Genomic DNA, 20,623 nt, shown 5'->3' on the forward strand with positions numbered 1-20,623 from the left:
CATATCATTACTTTAATGTAAGTCCACCATAAATCATTAAACTCCATCCCTACTCTAGAACACTAGGATTATTTCCAATTTTTCATTAATAAAAACAACACTGTAGGAGATGTCTATGCACATAAACCTTTATTTCTGATGATTTACTTAAGACAGAACTGGAACCCAGAGGAATCGGGTGGAGAGGGAGGTGGGAGGGGGGATCGGGATTGGGAATACATGTAAATCCATGGCTGATTCATATCAATGTATGACAAAACCCACTGGAAAAAAAAAATAATAATAATAAAAAAAAATAAATAAAATTAAAAAAAAAAAAAAAAAGACAGAACTGGAGGGAAGGATATATTTTCATGATGTGTTGCCTCTTTCAGAAAAGCTGAATCAGTTTAACTCATCATGTATGAGAATAAACATCTCATCACACCCTTATAGTAATTATAACTTGATTTTACAATTAAGTCTTTAATCCATTTTGAGCTTATTTTTGTGTATGGTGTTAGTACTCTGTGTGACCCCATGGACTGTAGCCTGCCAGGTTCCTCTGTCCAAAGGATTCTCCAGGCAAGAACACTGGAGCGGGTTGCCATTTCCTTCTTTAGGAGATCTTCCTAACCCAGGGGTTGGACCCACGTCTTCTGTGTTTCCTGCAGTGGCAGGCAGATGCTTTGAATGTTCTAATTTCATTCTTTACATGTAGCTGTCCAGTTTTTTCAGCACCACTTATTGAAGAGACTGTCTTTTCTCCATTTATACTCTTGCCTCTTTGTCAGAGACTAACTGACCATGGTCAATTAATGGGCTTATTTCTGGGCTTTCTACGCTGTTCTGTTGACTTGTGTGTCTTTTGGTGCCAGGACCATACTGATTTGATTACAGCAGCTTTGGAGTATAGTCTGAAATCAGGAAGTCTGATTCCTCTGGCTCTGTATTTCCTTCTCAAGATTGCTTTGGTTATGTGAGGTCTTCTGTGATTCCATACAAATTTAAAAAACTTTTGTCCTAGTTCTATGAAAATTGCCATTGGTAACTTGATAGGGATTACACTGAATCTGAGGAGGGCATGGCAACCCATTCCAGTATTCTTGCCTGGAGAATCTCATGGACTGAGGACCCTGGCAGGCTATAGTCTGTAGGGTCGCAAAGAGTCAGACGGGACTGAAGTGATCGGTTGTGTAGCATGCACACCGAGTCTATAAATTGCCTTCTGTAGTACGGTCGTCGGAGAAGGAAATGGCAACCCACTCCAGTATTCTTGTCTGGAGAATCCCATGGACAGAGGAGCCTGGCAGGCTATAGTCCATGGAGTCGCAAGAGTCAGACACAGTGACTAGAGAGAGAAAGTATGGTTGTTTAACAATATTAATTCTTTCAATATAATTATAACTTGAAAAAACTTCCCTCCCCAATAAGACTGATAAAACTCACCTTCCATTACCAGTTTAACATATCTGAAATTAGGGATGTATGTATTACAAAAAGGGAGGTATTTTGATTTATTTGCCCAAATATTTTCTTTCACTTTCAATCACAATGTATCTTACAACGAATGAAATCTTAGATTTCATGAAATACAGTATCTCATTAAATTTTTAACTCATATTTTTTGACATGTATTGACATGTGAATAGTCATGATTCATATAAAACCATTTCAGTATCCATTTCAATGTCTCACTGAGCTAAAAATATTTTTTTAACTGCGGTGAAAAACATGTAACATAAAATGTATCACCTTCACCATTTGTAAGTAAACCATTCAGTAGTGTTGAGTATGTTCACACTGCTGTGCAATAGGTTTGGAGAATTCTTTTTATTTTCCAAACCAAAAATTTATACCCATTGAACAACTGCTGGCTTCCCTCCACCATGCACTTGCATCCACCCTTCTACTTCCCATTTCTATGGGTTTGACAACTTTAGATCTCCTATAAAGACAGAAGCATGCAGCATTTGTCTTTTTGTGACTGGCCTGTCTCACTTAGCATAAGATCCTCAAAGTTCATCCCTGACATAGCCCGTGTCAAGATTTCCCTCTTTTAATGGGTGCATAATATTCCACCCAGCACAGTCTTAAACTCATAAAGATCTGTAACGGCTGGCAGTGACTCACCAGTTTGATGCTCACAGTGCCCCACCAACCAAGAAACAGAAGAGGAGCTGTGACCCCAGGGGTCTTCAATCCCACAAATATATGTTGACTCGTTTTTGAAAATCAAAGATCAAAGGGAACTCAAGAATGCAGGTGATCAAACCAGGGTACGTCTTGAATCACACATGCCCCTCTGGGATGAGTCACCATCTTCTTTGAGACAATAAAGCCTGGGCACCACAACTGAGACTCTGCACACAGGTGCGGTGGGCACATGCCCCTTCACCAGGGACAGACGCTCTTCCAGGTGTTGGCACCACGGCAGTGAATCCCTTCCTCAAGCAAAATAATCCCTGTTCTCCATCCTGTGCTGACAACAGAGGATATGCACAGGGGCCTACGTGCAGGTGGAACAGTCAGGACGCCTGGTCAGAGGAAAACGTGTGTGTGTGCTGAGTCATTTCAGTCGTGTCTGACTCTGTGCAATCCTGTGAACTGCAGCCCACCAGGCTCCTCTGTCCATGGGATTCTCCAGGCAAGAATACTGGAGTGGGCTGACATTTCCTTCTTCCAGAGGAAAACGTATGCTATTCTAAAACGATTGACTGCATCATCTGTCATTTAGAACACATCATGACAAAAGTGATGCAGGAGCAGAGAGGGGGTTCTGCGATCAACCAAAAATGAGACCGTTTAAATTTTTTGAGATTTTAGGATTTAAAGTAAATGAAAAGATCTTGACACTATTGTATATAGAAAAGGTAGCATTTGGTCCCACACTTGGGGCATTGCTCTGTAACTTTTGTCTTGAAAAACACAGAGTGGACCCTAGGACTGTCTGATTACCATCAGACTAAGGCAAAGCTTCCCTCATGGCTCAGCTGTTAAAGAATCCACCTGCAATGCAGGAGACCCTGGTTCGATTCCTGGGTCAGGAAGATCCAATGGAGAAGGGATAGGCTACCCACTCCAGTTCTTGGGCTTCCCTTGTGGTTCAGCTGGTAAAGAATCCACCTGCAATGCAGGAGACCTGGGTTTGATCCCTGGGTCGGGAAGATCCCCTGGAGAAGGGAAAGGCTACCCACTCCAGTATTCTGGCCTGGAGAATTCCATGGACTGTATAGTCCATGGGGTCACAAAGAGTTGGACACGACTGAGCGACTTTCACTTTCACTGTCAGGGCAAAGCTGAGGCACACCACTTTCTGATCCTCGCATGGGGCTGTAAGCAGCTCCCTGCCCCACCAAGCTGTCACGTGGATAGTCCACATGGCAAGGGGCTGGGGGCCACCTCCAGGGAACAACTAGGAAAAATTGATGCGCTCAGCCTGGCAGCACACCGGGAACAGAATCTGGCCCACAACCACACAAGCTCAGGCACTGTTCCTTCCCCGGTTGAACCTCAGATGAGACCCCGTCCCCAGCCAACACCCAGACTGCCGCCTATGAGCCCTTGAGCAAAGGACTCAGCCAAGCCCAGACCCCTGAGCCACAGAGACTGAGGGAGCAGGGTTGTGCTGTTGAAGCTGCTAAATGTGTGGTAATAACTAAGGAAAATATCCGTTCAACTCTTGATTCAGAAATCACCAGATCCCCTGGAGAAGGGAATGGTAACCCACTCCAGCTTTCTTGCTTGGAGAATCCCCACAGACTGAGGAGCCTGGCGGGCTACAGTCCCTGGGGTTGCAAAGAGTGGACACGACTGAGTGACTTTCACTTCACTTCACTTCATGGAGATCACCCAGGAGAAGGCAGTTATACTGGGGCAAACCCATTCTCCCGGTCATGAATACTAACAGATATTAACACAGTGGAGGCCATGGCTGATACTGGTGAGCAGCCCACAGCTTGTCCCTGCTTCCAAGTAGCCCACATACTCCAACAGACATCTAAACAGACATGATCCTGCGTCTCCAGAACCCCTCCCCTCCCCAGGGAGGCTTCTAGATAATACACGGGATTCCATTCTCTTAAGTCACCGGTCATGTTTTTTGCTTTTATTTCTTTTCTCAAAGGCTCTCTAAGGAGGACATGAGTCTTACAGATTCTATGGTCTTTAAGAGAACCAGATGCTGATCTTGTCTGTAAGGAAACTTACCATACCCAGAAATATCATCTCCTCTTCTCTCTCTCTTTCAGTCCTCTTGCACTGATGGAAACTTCGCCAAACCTAAAGACAAAGAAACGCCTGCTTGTTTAGTGCATAAAGATAAATCAAACACAGTCACACCATTTCTCCCACACACCCCGCGCACGCCAAATGATGCACTGATGATACACTAAGGTGCGCACGTCTCTGTGCTGATGAGTGCTTTTCCTTCTGTGATCACAGTGACGTCTTTAAAGAAAGAATGAATCACAGAAGTGGCCTATACCACTGTCCACTGTCTGAGGACCCAACTGTGGACCCTGATGAGGAACCTTGTCCCAATATCCCCTATTAAACAAGGAGGACTAAGGCAGTTCTGTCCACCCAGGGACAAAAGAGGATCCACCCTTGTCCAAGACCCTGGTAGCAACTGCACAACCCACTGCTGACCCAGTGACAGCCTCACACCTGTTAGGATGGATGTTATTGAAAAGACAAGAGACAACCAGTGTCAGAGAGGATGTGAAGATGAGGGAAGCTTCCAGTACGGTCGGTGGGCATGTAACTGGGTACAGCCACTATGGAAAGCAGTAAGCAGAGTGCTCAAAAATTAAAAATAGAACTACTGTGTGCTCCAGAAATTCCACTCCTGGTTTGTCGGAAGAAAAGGAAAATACTAATTTGAAAAGATACACGCACACCGATGTTCACCGCAGCTCTATTCACAACAGCCAAGACGCAGAAACAACTTGTCTGTTGATGGACGAATATATAAAGAAACCCTGGTATATAAATACGATGAAGTATTATTCAGCCAGAAAGAGAAGGAAATTCTCATTTGCGACAACATGGATGAATTTTAAGGGCAAGATGCTAAGAGAAATAAGTCGTAAGAAGACAAACAATTTACGGTTTCACTTACATGTGGAATCTACAAATACGAGGGTATAGAAATAAGAGTAGCTTTTGTGGCTGCCAGGGTCTGGGCATGTGAGGGAGACAGGTGAAGGTGGTCAAAAGACCAGTTATAAGATGAACAAGTTCTTGGAATGCAGAAAGTATGGTATGGTGACTATAGTGAATAATACTGTATCTTATACCTACAAGCTGCTAGGAGAGTAGATCTTAAATGCTCTCAGTATAAGAAAAAACGGCGATCATGTGAGGTGATGCGTGTGTTAAGTGTGACCAATTACTGCGGTCATCATAATGAAATGCACATATATATCTAACCATGAGGCCACACATCTCAAAGTTACACAGTGCGACATATCAAATAATCTCTGTAAAACTGCAGAGCATAAACAAATAGCCTATAGTTTTTTTTTTTTTTTTTTAACGGTGAGATTCCTCTACCTATATTTCTTCAAGAGAAACTCCTAGATTGCAGGGTTGGGGCTGAATCTGAGGGTGGTACTTCATGGTTTTACAAGATCTCCACTGTAACATGGAGAATTACAGAGCAACATCCAAGAATTGTACAACTCAAGCTTTGAACTCAGATGTGTATCCCATATCCCAGAAACTTCAAATCCCTCAGAAAACAGACATTCAGCTGCCAAGTGGGGTTGGGAAAAAAGTGGAGTGGGAGCTGGTGGGAGATGCAGCTATTATACTTTTTTTTTTTTTTACTGTCTTTTAAAAAGTTTTAATTGGAGGATAGTTGATTTACAATGTTGTGCTGGTTTCTGCTGTACGACGTTCATCAGCCGTGTGTGTCCACACATCCCATTCCCCTGGAGCCTCCCTCCCACATCCCAGCCCTCTAGGTCATCACAGAGCGCTGGGCTGAGCGCCCTGTGTTACAGAGCAACTTCCTACTGTTTTACACATAGTATGGTATACATGGGAGGAGGACATGGCAACCCACTCCAGTATTCTTGCCTGGGAAATCCCATGGACAGAGGAGCCTGGTGGGCTACAGTCCATTGGATCGCAAAGAGTCGGACAGGACTGAGCGACTAACACTATCACTTCCACTCTTCTACTAGAGGTGGGACTTGGGAAGGTTGAGTTCTGGAGCTCACCCCCACCCCCAGTCTGCATCTCCACCTTGTCCCCCATGTCCGAGGCTGCCCTGGTCATACCTTCTGGATTCTCAGCGCAGCGGCGCCTGCATCTGCCACTTTATCGCCGAGTAACCTGGCTTGCTTGGCTCTGTATTCCTGCAGGTAGATCTGCTTCATGAACATGGCTCTCAGACGCCCTTGCCGCGCCCTCTCGGCCATCTGGATCAATTTAACAGCCTCTTCTAGGGGGATAGGCTTTACTTGGTATTTCTGCAAAAACATTTAAGGTAAATCAATGTTTAAACACGCTCAGGACATTAACTGATTCCAGAAACATCACACACTTACTTCTAACACCACCCTGCTTACAGTCTCCAAACTACTGAGAGAATTGCAGCCATTCAACACAAATCATTTTTTTTCCATGCATATGCATATTTTGATAATATGTCATGTTCACGCTGTGAACCTGTATGTAAGGACCTGTTAAGCCTTCCTCTACCATTTCGAACAAAATACTAATTAGCTCCACAATGTTTTAGGTTGGCAGCAGACTATACGAGGGATGCCAATGAAAACGGATCGAAATCAACCTGAAATGGCTACCAACTTCTACCAACTTCATAGTAGAAATGTAGAAATTAAAAACATATATCTACTATGAGAATTTAAAATGTGAAATATAGACGAAGGCAAATGCTGGCTTTAAAATCAATTACAGAACCATCTAGTGAATGTGAGTAATATTCGGGCCATTTTAGGAGAATTTAACTTTGTAAGGGAAACCTCTCCCAGCACGTCCATATTTGTCCTTTAAAACATCTATAATGTGGTGGGAACTGCTCAAGAATGCTCTTTGGAGATCTCACGTGGGGGAAGTTTGGGCAAACTCAGGGAGGGGCAGTACGGCTTTTTGAGGACCGGGATGAGAGCGAGGTGGCTGCTGGTTGGGGGCGGGGTGCATCTGGGGTCCTGCGTGGGCTCCGGCCCGAGGCCCTCCGTCGTCCCAGGAGGGAAGACGAAGCTGTGGACCTCTGGCTTCACCCAAGCCTCCTGCTTGGACAGAGCCAGAAGGGAGAGGCTGTTTGAATCCAAAAACCACTCAATCACGGGCTGAGCCCTTGTCTAGGCCTCGGGGGCAGTGACAGCCACACGTGGGTCCAGCAGGAGAGTGCGGCCCACGGGCAGGCACTGGGCCACAGCTCCTCAGGACAGTCACTTCTCCGTGTAATGGGGGCGGCGGCAGGGGATGCAGAGGAAGCGGCAAGAAAGGGAGTGAAGGGCCATTTATTGAGCACCTACAGATGCCAGAAATGCTTTCCACATGCTTTCTCATCCAATTCACAAAGCAACGGCCAAGACAGGCATTACTGTGACCAAGGCCGGGGATGTCCCTGCAGGCCCAGTGGCTAAGACTCTGCACTCCCAAAGCAGGGCCTGGGTTTGATCCTTTGATCCCTGGTCAGGGAACTAAGATCCCACGTGTAGCAACTAAAGATCATGAGTGTTGCAACCAATACCCAAAGCAGCGAAATATTCATCTGTAAGGGGCTTCGCTGGTGGCTCAGATGGTAAAGAATCTGCCTGCAGTGTGGGAGACCCTCGTACAAACCCTGGGTCAGGAAGACCCACTGGAGAAGGGAAGGGCAACCCACTCCAGTATTCTTGCCTGGAGAATTCTATGGATAGAGGAGCCTGGTGGGTTATAGTCCACAGCATCGCAAAGAGTCGGACACGACTGAGAGATACACTTTCCCTTTTAAAGTACATATATAAAAAGAAGACTGAGGGTGAAGAAAGTAAAGTAATTCACGCAGTTCCCATAGTTAGTAAGGGACTCATCCCATTTGAAGTGAGACAGGTCACCCTGTTTCATGAAAGCACCCACCACCCCTCAGCGTGGAGGCACCAGAGCCTTCCAAGGAAGCTCTCTCACACAACTGCTCAGGGTCTGGTGTCCAGGGGCATCTTGCTGCTTCAGATTTGTAGGGCGCACTTCTTTTCAATAATGCACTTTGGATGTGAAGGTAAAATGAATATTGAGTGCGTGCATGCATGCAAAGTTGCTTCAGTTGTGTCTGACTCTTTGCAACTCCATGGATTGTAGCCTGCCAGGCTCCTCTGCCCATGGGATGCTCCAGGCAAGAATACTGGAGTGGGTTACCATTTCCTTCTCCAGGGGATCTTCCTGACCCAGGGATCGAACCTGCATCTCTTAAATTCTCTTGCACTAGCAGGCAGGTTCTTTACCGCTAGCGCCACCTGGAAAGCCCAAAATAAATATTGCTATGCTGTGCTGTGCTTAGTCACTCAGTAATGTCCGACTCTTTGTGACGCTGTGAACTGTAGCCCGCCAGGCTCCTCCGTCCATGGGGATTCTCCAAGCGAGACTACTGGAGTGGGTTGCCACGCCCTCCTCCAGGGGATCTTCCCAACCCAGGGATCCAACCCAGGTCTCCCGCATTGCAGGCAGGTTCTTTACCATTTGAGCCACTGGGGAAGCCCAAAATGAATATTATGCTGGTATAAATCAGATGATGTATGTATAAATCCTTAAGCATAGAGCAGGTGCTCAGCCACTGTCAGTTATTACTGTCTATTTCCTTTAGATTGCACACTGCCATTCTGAAAATAATTTCAGCCCTCATGGGATACATGTGAGGGATTTGAGATGTCCACTCAATACAACAAAGATATCTGAATGTCAGTGGAGGCCATAAGAGTAAATACTCAGCATGATCAGTGCAGAAGTGGGCAGTTATTTCCCTTTATCAAAATTCTTCTTGGGGGGGGGGGTGGATTTCCCTGGTGGCCCAAAGGCTAAAATTCTGCACTCCTAATGAAGAGGGTCCAGGTTTGACCCCTGATCTGGAAACTTAAGATCCCATATGCCACATGCCACATGTGGAAAAAAAAAAAAAGAATTCTAATAACAAAATTCTTCTTGGGGTATACATTGTACATATTTGCAAGATATAAACAGCTTGAGGCAAGAGCAGGGGGTCCAGTGAGACACTGACGGGCACAGGAAAGTCACACAGACACCTGGGTGTTGCCCGGAACCCCCACATTCCACTGAGCACCCTTAGGTACCCAAGAAACGGGGCCTGGAGAACAGAGATGAATGGCTTGACCTAAGAAGGAGAGAGGAGCCGCTGAGGCTGAATGCTGAGTGAAGGTGGGGCAGAAACCTTTCTACCGCTGGCCCTGCACAAACCAAGACAGGCGGGGGGAGGACAAACGGCAGGGAGGACGTCCTAGTGTGACTGTGCTGCATGTGATGTAATCGCCCTTCTCCGCCCTCCCAGGAGATCATGTGGACTCTGCACTTTGTGACAACGCTCTGGGCCAGGGACTCCCGGGGGTGGGAGTGCCTGGGGCGGGTGGCGGGGGGGGGGCGCCTGTCCTGGTGACGTGGGAACTGGAGGCACAGACCCAGGAGCGGGTGGTGAAGGGATGGCTGGATGACCCCCAAGGCCAGATTCCCAGGAGACTACTTGGAGGAAAGTTTGATGCAGAATAGGGGCCAGATGTTCAGGGGAGGAGCAGTGGAAGGAGGGGTGGTCCTGAGTGAGGCGGGTCAGGCAAGGCGTCTGGAGGGACACTGCATCACACCAGGCTCTGCAGGAAGAGGACCGCTTGACTGGCTGGTATGTATGGCCGGGGTGCAGTGTGAAGCCGCCCGTGCAAAACAACAGGAAGCTCGGGGCTCGGTGTGTGTGCTCACACGCAGCAGTACCTGACCTGCGTCCCATGGTGGTGGGCAGACAGGGCATGCGCTGCTCCCTCCCCGCTGCCATCCTGGGGACACCTGGAGTCTTCCTTAACACCGTGGCGTGGGCTGGCAATGCCCCCAGGGCATACCCATTTGAAGGCCACGGGCATCGTTTTCCCCCATGCACCGAGGCTGCACCCACAGTCTCAGCACGGCTACTAACGGTGCCTGTCACCCTGCACCGTCCCTGGGTGGACGGTCCGCTGCCGCCTTAATGCTGAGGCCGTGAAGACCAGCCGGGGGCGCGAGGCACCACTCTGGAGGCAGGGAGGGGTGCTGGAACGCATCAGGTCACGGTGGCAGTGCCCTGCGGAAAGAGCTGCCGGCCAGGAGGCTGCAGGGAGATAAACGCAGAATCCAGGAGAAGGCAGAGAGAGTTAGAGCCAAGACAGCTACTGAAACGGGCAGAGGGTGCAGCTGCATGCATAGCGGGGGACAAAGGAGGAAAGCGGTCAGAGCGCCCACTGGGCTTTGCCCAGGGCTGTCCGGGGGGTCTACGGGCTCCCCCCCTTTCCAGAGAGGGTCTACTCCAGCTGATCTAAGTGCCACTCAACTTGAAGTTACTTTTTAAGATTTTTTTTTTGATGTGGACCATTGTTGAGGTCTTTATTGAATATAACACTGCCTCTTTTTTAATCTTTTGGTTTTTTTGGAGACGAGGCATGTGGAATCTTAGCTCCTCAACCAGGGATGGGACTTGCACCCCCTTAATTGGAAGGCAAAGTATTAATCACTGGACCCCCAGGGAAGTCTCCCTCAACTTGAAGTTACAGGAGGTCAATCAGCATTTTCAGAAAGTATCGTTTATAGCTCCTAGTTACTCAGTACTTAATTATTTTATATGAACAACATTCAGCTTCTGACCACAGGCTGGGTGACTTTGAGATGAAACATTAAACTGAGTCGACCAACTACTCAATCTCAGAGCTTCTGATTTAACCAATACTATGTTTTGATCTCTAAGTTCTTGGACAGGAGTGGTTGCGACTTGTCAAAAACACACCCAAAAGTTATGTAATGTCTTTCTGATTGAATAACATGCGGGAAAGGGTGCTGCTCTCCTTGCACTGAGAATATTCTTGTTTCTCCCACAGTTAGGAGCAGCAGAAAAGGAGGTTTTACAGATTATGGAATGAAGTTTGTTAAAATGATATACAAACCTTTGCAGATACACCTAATTCACTTTCTGCTAATATCTGAGAAAGGATTTTCTCTCTTCCTTTTATGATTTCCAGCTTCTCCTTCAAAAAATACTTGGGTATGGGGATATCTAACTGTTGCTAGAGAAGAGAAAGAAGAAACAAAAGAGCAGTTTGGTCACAATCCCAGCACCTAAATCCACGTAAACCTACAGTTAGGACATCAGAGACTCACTCTACCTCCCACCCTCACTTACAAGGTGAGGAAGCCAGTGGTGTGAAGACAGCTTGTGCCCATTAGTTCAGTTCAGTTCAGTCGCTCAGTCATGTCTGACTCTTTGCGACCCCATGAAGCGCAGCACGCCAGGCCTCCCAGTCCATCACAAACTCCCGGAGTTTACTCAAACTCATGCCCATCGAGTCGGTGATGCCATCCAGCCATCTCATCCTCTTTTGTCCCCTTTTCCTGCTGCCCCCAATCCCTCCTAGCATCAGGGTCTTCTCCAGTGAGTCAACTCTTCGCATGAGGTGGCCAAACGATTGGAGTTTCAGCTTCAGCATCAGTCCTTCCAATGAACACCCAGGACTGATCTCCTTTAGGATGGACTGGTTGGATCTCCTTGCAGTCCAAGGGACTCTCAAGAGTCTTCTCCAACACCACAGTTCAAAAGCATCATTCTTTGGCGCTCAGCTTTCTTCACTGTCCAACTCTCACATCCATACATGACCACTGGAAAAACCAAAGCCTTGACCAGACGGACCTTTGTTGGCAAAGTAATGTCTCTGCTTTTTAACATGCTGTCTAGGTTGGTCATAACGTTCCTTCCAAGGAGTAAGTGTCTTTTAATTTCATGGCTGCAGTCATCATCTGCAGTGATTTTGGAGCCCCAAAAAATAAAGTCTGACACTGTTTCCACTGTCTCCCCATCTATTTCCCATGAGTGATGGGACCAGATGCCATGATCTTAGTTTTCTAAATGTTAAGCTTTAAGCCAACTTTTCACTCTCCTCTTTCACTTTCATCAAGAGGTTTTTTAGTTCCTCTTCACTTTCTGCCATAAGGGTGGTGTCATCTGCATATCTGAAGTTATTGATATTTCTCCTGGCAATCTTGATTCCAGCTTGTGCTTCTTCCAGCCCAGCGTTTCTCATGATGTACTCTGCATAGAAGTTAAATAAGCAGGGTGACAATATACAGCCTTGATGTACTCCTTTTCCTGTTTGGAACCAGTCTGTTGTTCCATGTCCAGTTCTAACTGTTGCTTCCTGACCTGCATACAGGTTTCTCAAGAGGCAGGTCATGTGGTTTGGTATTCCCATCTTCTTCAGAATTTTCCACAGTTTATTGTGATCCACATATTCAAAGGCTTTGGCATAGTCAATAAAGCAGAAATAGATGCATTTCTGGAACTCTCTTGCTTTTTCGATGATCCAGAGGATATTGGCAATTTGATCTCTGGTTCCTCTGCCTTTTCTAAAACCAGCTTGAATATCTGGAAGTTCTCGGTTCACGTATTGCTGAAGCCTGGCTTGGAGAATTTTGAGCATTACCTTACTAGTGTGTGAAATGAGTGCAATTGTGTGGTAGTTTGAGCATTCTTTGGGATTGCCTTTCTTTGGGATTGGAATGAAAACTGACCTTTTCCAGTCCTGTGGCCACTGCTGAGTTTTCCAAATTTGCTGGCATATTGAGTACAGCACTTTCACAGCATCATCTTTCAGGATTTGAAATAGCTCAACTGGAATTTCATCACATCCACTAGCTTTGTTCATAGTGATGTCTTCTAAGGCCCACTTGACTTCACATTCCAGGATGTCTGGCTCTAGGTGAGTGCTCACACCATCGTGATTATCTGGGTCGTGAAGATCTTTTTTGTATAGTTCTTCTGTGTATTCTTGCCACCTCTTCTTAATATCTTCTGCTTCTGTTAGGTCTGTATCATTTCTGTCCTTTATTGAGCCCATCTTTGCATGAAATGTTCCCTTGGTATCTCTAATTTTATTGAAGACATCTCTAGTCTTTCCCATTCTGTTGTTTTCCTCTATTTCTTTGCATTGATCATCCCCATTGATTGATTGTCCCCATTAGGTAGGCACAAATAAAGTCAAAAGGGGAAAGTGTAACATATCTCATTTTGATCATTATTGCAGAATTCCAGTAATCCATATCAATTAGGTCTCAATGAACTAATGATAGCTTGAGGAATTTTCTTTAAAGAGATATAATCCTATCTGAGCCTACTAAAATAATAATTCAAATTCAGATAGCAACGAATTGAACTATAGAGCTCTTTGAATTAAATCTAATAATTTAACATCAGCGCATCGACCATTTGTGTGTAAATAGTCACAATTAAAAAATAATTTGATTTTTACCTTAATTACCCCATTGCAAAAATAATTTACAAAATGAATTTGCTTTATTAGAAAACTTGTTTCTATACCCTAGTATAAACTCCTGTTCTTCATTTGTGTACAGGTATTTCAAACTGTTGCTTAGTCACTTAGCTGTGTCTGATTCTTTGCGACCCCAGGGACCACAGCACACCAGGCTTCCCTGTCTTTCACCATCTCCCAGAGTTTGCTCAAAGTCATGTCCATTGAGCTGGTGATGCCATCCAACTATCTCATCCTATTAGTGGAGGTCAGATGAATGTTTCCCATTCCAAGGTCAATGATCAAAACAGTAGAAGTGTTACTAAAGGATTTGAGTCACCACTGATTCAAAGCAAAGGAGGAGATGCATCTTCCTGGGAATTAGGAACCAGCAACCAAGAGGCTGCTCACTGAGAAGATGATGGGAGGCAAAGGCCAGAGAGAAATGTCTTCAAGAAACAGAAGAAGTGGTATTGTTGTTGGAAACTGGGGGATTATTTGTGAAAGGGTCATCCTACTCCATTCTCTCAACTGGCTTGGGCAGATACTGTGGTGACAAGTAAGACCACAACAACCCCAGTGTTCAGCAGACCTCAGGACCATGCAACAATTCATCTGAACCAAAAGCTGAATGAACCCCATCCTTGTCCACGGCAGTAAAGTCTTATTGAAGGGCTATGCTTCAACTTTCAATACAACATACAACCAGTCAATATGCCTAGAAAGTCTGTAGATTATTGGTTACAGGCCTACATATATTATTTACAACAAAAAGAAACTAAAGAAAAAAAACAAAAAAACTCAAGTACTTACAGGCGCCAACTTTAGATCCTGTAAGATATCATCAAAGTAATGGAACTCAGTAAAATCCAACTCAACCATCTCATTCTTCAGCTCCAGGATGCGACCCATCACTGCATCCAGGATTTTTCGGATCAGAATGCGTTTCTGTGGGTGGACTATCTGGTCATAGACATTCTCCAGGTTTCTGAAGATCTGCACGTATTTTATGTAGAAGGTGGCTAACATCTGGAAGATGAACACTTGATTCCTTTGTGGTTCCATCATCTTCTGAGATTCTTTATCAAGCAAAGAATTGAGGGCTTCTTGGGTCTGATGCCACATCTTATTATATGCTCTGAGGGAAGACAAGAGTAGACAGTTCAGGAAGCAGAAATTACTTTGCAAGGCATAGGTACTGGGTATCTGGTGTAACAAAATGTAACATACCATAAATATGAGCTGAGAACACCGCATGTGGTTGCAATGTTCTTTAGACCACATATGTTCCGTTTTGTTGTGCATGTGAGTTTTGGATATGACTACAATTATTATTTTCAAGTAAATAGTCTAAAAAGCCTTTGACCTTTGGTGGAAGTAGGGGGCCGTGGAGGGGAGACCCTTCCATCTAACTCCCACTCCTCAGCCTCCCCGGCTGCACACCTCCTCAGTTCATTTCAACTCAACAGATCACTGCATTCTGGAGCTGAAGAATGAGATGGCTGAGTTGGAATTAACTGCGTTCCCAGCTGGCCCAGGAGGCTGGCTCCTCACTCTTGTCTGAGTCAGTGAGGGGTACAGCCGGGGGTGCTGAGGAGTGGGAGGGTTAGATGGAAGGGTGCCCCCTCCACTGCCCCCTTCTTCTACCAAAGGTGGCCACCCTCCCAATTCCTTTCTGGTTTCCCAATTTCTCTGACCAATACACTCATGGAAGAGACTTTTGTTTTCTTTCAAAATTTGGGCAGTTTTTGGCTCTCATTTTATATCTAAGATCCAGTTCTGAAAAGATAAGTGGAAGTTCACTGTGTCTGGGAAGGTACTTCTTATAACCAGCGGGCCTAACCGGGGGAAGAGGGGTGGGCAGGATCCTGGCTGTCTCCCTGGCAAGAGGGTAAAACCCACCAATGTCCATCTCTCTCCGTAAGGTCTTCCCAGGAACGTGCCGGTGCAGGCGGCTCCAAACACCCGCCTGAGGAGCTTGTGGGTCCAGGGGGCTGCGGGCTCTCACGGCCTGTCCCGGATCAGCCCAGCCTCTCATGCCCGCACCCACCTGTGTCCTGCGTCCCGCCCCGGGTCCAGGTCACCTGCACCGGCCTCGGCCACCAGGAGTGGAGCAGCTCAGCCCTTGCTCTCCGGGGCGGAAATGCCCCCTGCCGATCTGTGACCAGCCCCTCATCACTGAACGACCTTCCCAGGGTCCTACCGACAGCTGGTCACCCACCTCTGCTGACCTGCACGTCACACTCTATCCCAGCCCTCCCTTTCACCCACATCTGCTTTCTGTCCCCTGACAGTGCCCTGCTATCTCTGGTCAAGTGTTCTCATGGCCCTTGTGTGTTTACAGCCCTTACTGCCTTTTCAGAGGCCATCACGGGAGAAGGTGGAGATACATATGCTGGTCAACCCACCTTGTTGAACCGGGAGCCCCTCATCTCCTGCCTGAGGTCATCCCCAGACAAGCCCTCCGGAACTGTCCTCCACCATCTGCCCTTCCTCACGCAGGCTCCTCTCCCTCCCGTGGGTAAGGACGCGAGCATCACACACTGAAACCGCAGCCGCCGGCCGAGTTCCAAGCCGCGTGCCATCCTCGCAGCGTCCACGGGGCAGGGCGGCTCCCATCTCTCCACTGGCGGGGGGAGGTAGAGTCTGCCCTTCAGAGGGGAGGTCAGCACCCGAACCCCCGTCTGCACAGTTGTGAGCTGAGCCCACAATCCAACCCATGCTGCTATCTCCACCTCCGCTCAAAATAAAAGAAGCCACCCCACCACCACGAGATGCATAACCACAACATCTGCTGAGACAACAAGTAAGAAACAGGACTTCCATGTCCATCTGCCTGAAATTAATATAAATTTAAGAGAAAAATTTAAATATTTTTAAAAATAAAAGTTTCAGATAAACGAAAATAACATTTAAAATGTTACTTTTTTGTAATTTGATTTTTGTTTTATTGATCAAAATTTCTAATTAAACATACAAATGATTAACATTCACTAACCAGATGTCATGCTGAGCTATTTAAATATGGTAAGTCACTACCTATACTCTGAACATTTCTCAAAATTAAGTACAGCATTGTTTCTTCATTTTTAGTACTCCACTCACTCAATAAACCACCTTAAACTCAAAACAAACATTTGCTTTGTTAATTTTGAGGATCTGAAATAATTTAAGAACAAAACAACATTCTTATTTATAGAGAAAGATAAATGTGGAAATCATGATATTACAACAACCTCAATAGGCAGGACTTTTAATTTCTAAACCTACTGATAGGTCAGTGCTCATAAAACAAGAAAGGAACTTAAATGTGTTACTGTTTCTATACTGATTTCTATACTTAAAAATTTTTTATTTTATTCAAGTATAGTTGACTTATAGTGCTGTATTAGTTTCTGCCGTTTCTTTTTCCTATGCTTGGAGCAGAGATAGGAGATTTTCATCTTCCTGGCCCAAAATGAAAAGCTTCTCTTGATGTGAAAACTCTTTTAGGTTCAAATGAAGATGATGGTAATGGCTCATATTTACATCATGTCGGTCACTGTTCTGAGTACTTTACATATATTAACTCATAAATCCTCTAGACCCTATGAGGTGATTGTTATCATTATTCCACTTTACAGATGAGAAAACCAAGGCACAGAGAAGCTACTGCCCAGAGTTGTGTAATCTGAACGTAGGATTTGCAGCCTGGCTCCAAAATTCAGGCTCTGAAACCTAATGGACTCTAGTTTGTCAGGACAAACCCTGGAGGGCAGAGGTGTGCTGGACACCACAAGAAAACAACGATGTACAGTTAAAAACTAAACTTTTGGGCTCCCCCGGTGCTCACTGTTTAAGAATCCACCCGCCAATGCAGGAGACGGGTTCAATCCCTGGTCCAGGAAGATCCCACGTGCCGTGAAGCAGCTAAACCTGTGGGCCACAGCTGAAGCCTGAGCAACTTAGAGACCACACTCCAGAACAAGAGAAACCACCGCAGTGAGACGCCTGAGCACTGCAATGAAGAGTAGCCCCTGGTCTCGGCAAACAGAGAAAGCTCTCAGGCAGCAAGGAAGACCCAGCACACACACGTGCGCACACACACACACACACACACACAACTGAACTGCTCCTCCCTCCCAGCACCCCACTGAGTTTGGTTGCTGAATACAGCCCCTGCCACTCCACAATCTCTGGTTCAAGTACCAGATTTCTCCAAACTCGGCCATATTTAAAAAATACTGCTAGTGAAACAGCACTCTGCTAGACAACTTTATTATAACGACGAAAAGCTACTATCAGAAAGTTAGAATTCCACTCAGCTTGGGATGTCTCACTGTTTGCATGATAAAGAGACACAAAGAAGCTGAGCAGGTTCTTGGTTTTTCCAAAGCCCAGACTTCCAGCATCCAAGAAGGGGCAGGACCCCCAAGGCTTTCACTGACCCGACAGGTGACGCAGGCCCCACAGGCCAAGAGACTCAACACACGTTCCCACAAGACAGAACACTCTCTCATTGTGTGGACTAAATAGGGATCAGGGCCTAGATCTGGCAGGACAATGTTACAGAAGAAAATGACAGGCTAATTTTGTTTGGAACTCAGAGCTGAAATTCCACTCAGCAAACAAAACCCAGAACCAGATCAAAAGCAAATCGTTCCCTCTGATCAAGCAGGGGCCACCTGGGGAGTTCACGAGTTCAACGTGGAGGAAAGCTGAACGGTGTGCTGCAAAGGACAGTAAAAGTGGTGGATTATTTCCACAGATGCCAAGGAGGTGCTCAATACATTTATGGCAAATGCCTGATGAAGAATGCTGCCCACACACCCCAAAGAAAAGACGATGACAACCCTCTTCAAAATGCTGAAAACCAGAGACCAAAAATATTTTCGGTAGAAAAACACTAGAAAGCTAAATAATACAAGTGAAAAAAAAAAGCATGAAGCATATAGAAAAGGGGTGAATATAAAAGATGTTAAAAACAGCTTTTGTAAATGATATCATTGCAAAATCCAAGGAAATCAGTAACAAAAAGTAAGAAGTCAATTGGTACAGCAAAGTTGCAAGGCACAGAAAAAAGCCCCCCACACTAAACGCAGGGAAAATATGTGAAAAACGAAACTCCATTCACAGTCCTGATTAAGAACATTAAACATTTAAGAATACATTTGGCAAAAGCCACACGAGATGTAGCTCAAGAAAATTCTGGAATGTCAGCTGCAGAGGACTGGATCCCACAGAAGGCAGTCTCTCTGTTCCTGTCTGGAGACCCAAGATACAAAGAAAGCAGACTCTTGAGACTGACAGGCAGATTTAATATTACCAAGAATTTGCTAACAATATCCGGAAGGCTCTATAAATAAATCCACTCATAATTTCTAAATGCAGGGGTGGAGTTGATAATGAAAGATAAAGGGCATTTATCAGAATTCAAAGCATTTACTGTGCCAGCAAGCATTAAGGTGTGTCCCGCCACCCATGGAGGCTATGGGGGCTGTCTTCATGGGGTGCAGGGGGTGACCTGAATCCCATAAAGACCCCACACCCATCAAAACAAGGGATCTTGGGGAGAGGAGGCCTCCTCCAGGGGAAACAGCAGCCAACTAAATGGATGGGACGCATCTAGAACTTCATGCCTAGGTTCTGCTTTGGGGCAGACCCAGCCCGGGAAGTCTTGCTGCCCTAATTCAGTGCACTCATTGGCTTGTTGTTCAGTTGCTAAGTCGTGTCCAACTCTTTGTGACCTCATGGACTGCAGCACACCAGGCTCCTCTGTTCTCCACTATCTCCCAGAGCTTGCTCAAATTCATGTCCATTGAGTCAGGGATGCTATCTAACCATCTCATCCTCTGTCATCCTCTTCTTCTCCTGCCCTCAATCTTTCCCAGCATCAGAGGCTTTTCCAATCAGTTGGCTGTTTGCATCAGGTGGCCAAAGTACGGGAACTTAAGCTTCAGCATCAGTCCTTCCAATGAATATTCAGGACTGATTTCCTTTAGGATTGACTGGTTTGATCTCCTTGCTGTCCAAGGGACTCAAGAGCTGTCTCCAGCACCACAATAAGAAATCATCAATTCTTCGGCACTCAAACTTCTTTATGGTCCAATTCTCACATCCGGACATGACTACTGGAAAAAACCACAGCTCTGACTAGACAGACCTTTGTCAGCAAAGTGATGTCTCTGCTTTTTAATATGCTGTCTAGGTTTAGCATAGCTTTTCTCCAAGGAGCAAGCATCTTCTGATTTCACGGCTGCAGTCACTGTCTCCAGTGATTTTTGGAGCCCAAGAAAATAAAATCTGTCACTGCTTCCACTTTTTCCCCTTCTAGTTGCAATGAAGTGATATTCAGCCTTGTCACACTCCTTTCTCAATTTGGAACATGTTCGTTGTTCCATGTCCAGTTCTAACTGTTGCTTCTTGAGCTGCATACAGGTTTCTCAGGAGACAGCTAAGGTGGTATTCCACCTTATTTATTCCCATCTCTTTAAAAATTTTCGAGTTTGTTGTGATCCACATAGTCACAGGCTTTAGCATAGTCAATGAAGCAGAAGTAGACGTTTTTCTGGAATTCTTTTGCTTTCTCTATGATCCAACAGATGTTGGCAATTTGATCTCTAGTTACTCTGCCTTTTCTAAATCCAGCTTATACATCTGGAAGTTCTTGGTTCACATACTGCTGAAGCCTAGCTTGAAGGATACTGAACATAACCTTGCTAGCATGTGAAATGAGGCAAGTGTACAGAAGCTGAAACATTCTTTGGGATTGGAATGAAAACTGACATTTTCTAGTCCTGTGGCCACTGCTAAGTTTTTCAAATTTGCTGGCATATTGAGTGCAGCACTTTCACAGCATCATCTTTTAGGATTTGAAACAGCTCAGCTGGAATTCCATCACCTCCACTAGCTTTGTTCGTAGTGATGCTTGCTAAGGCCCACTTGACTTCGCATTCCACGATGTCTGACTCTAGCTAGGTGGGTGATCACACCATCGTGGTTATCTGGGTCATTAAGATCTCTTTTGTATAGTTCTTCTGTGTATTCTTGCTACTTTACTTAATCTCTTTGGCTTCCGTTAAGTCCTTACTGTTTCTGTCCTTTATTGTGCCCATCTTTGCATGAAGTGTTCCCTTGGTATCTCTAATTTTCTTGAAGAGATCTTT

At 45.6% G+C, this 20,623-nt stretch overlaps 1 protein-coding gene across 1 annotated transcript in view; it reads right to left on the reverse strand.

The window, feature by feature from the left end:
* IQCA1 (IQ motif containing with AAA domain 1) overlaps positions 1–20,623 on the reverse strand; it is a 178,072-nt gene that overhangs the window by 153,213 nt on the left and 4,236 nt on the right. The window contains exons 2-5 of the mRNA XM_061120125.1: positions 14,292–14,616; positions 11,124–11,243; positions 6,267–6,458; positions 4,189–4,260 (exon numbers count right to left, since the gene is read on the reverse strand). Of these exons, the coding sequence (XP_060976108.1) occupies positions 4,189–4,260; positions 6,267–6,458; positions 11,124–11,243; positions 14,292–14,616 (709 nt within the window). The remainder of the gene's footprint in view (positions 1–4,188; positions 4,261–6,266; positions 6,459–11,123; positions 11,244–14,291; positions 14,617–20,623) is intronic.

This window comes from Dama dama, chromosome 20 (assembly GCF_033118175.1).
Source record: "Dama dama isolate Ldn47 chromosome 20, ASM3311817v1, whole genome shotgun sequence".
NCBI lineage: Eukaryota > Metazoa > Chordata > Mammalia > Artiodactyla > Cervidae > Dama > Dama dama.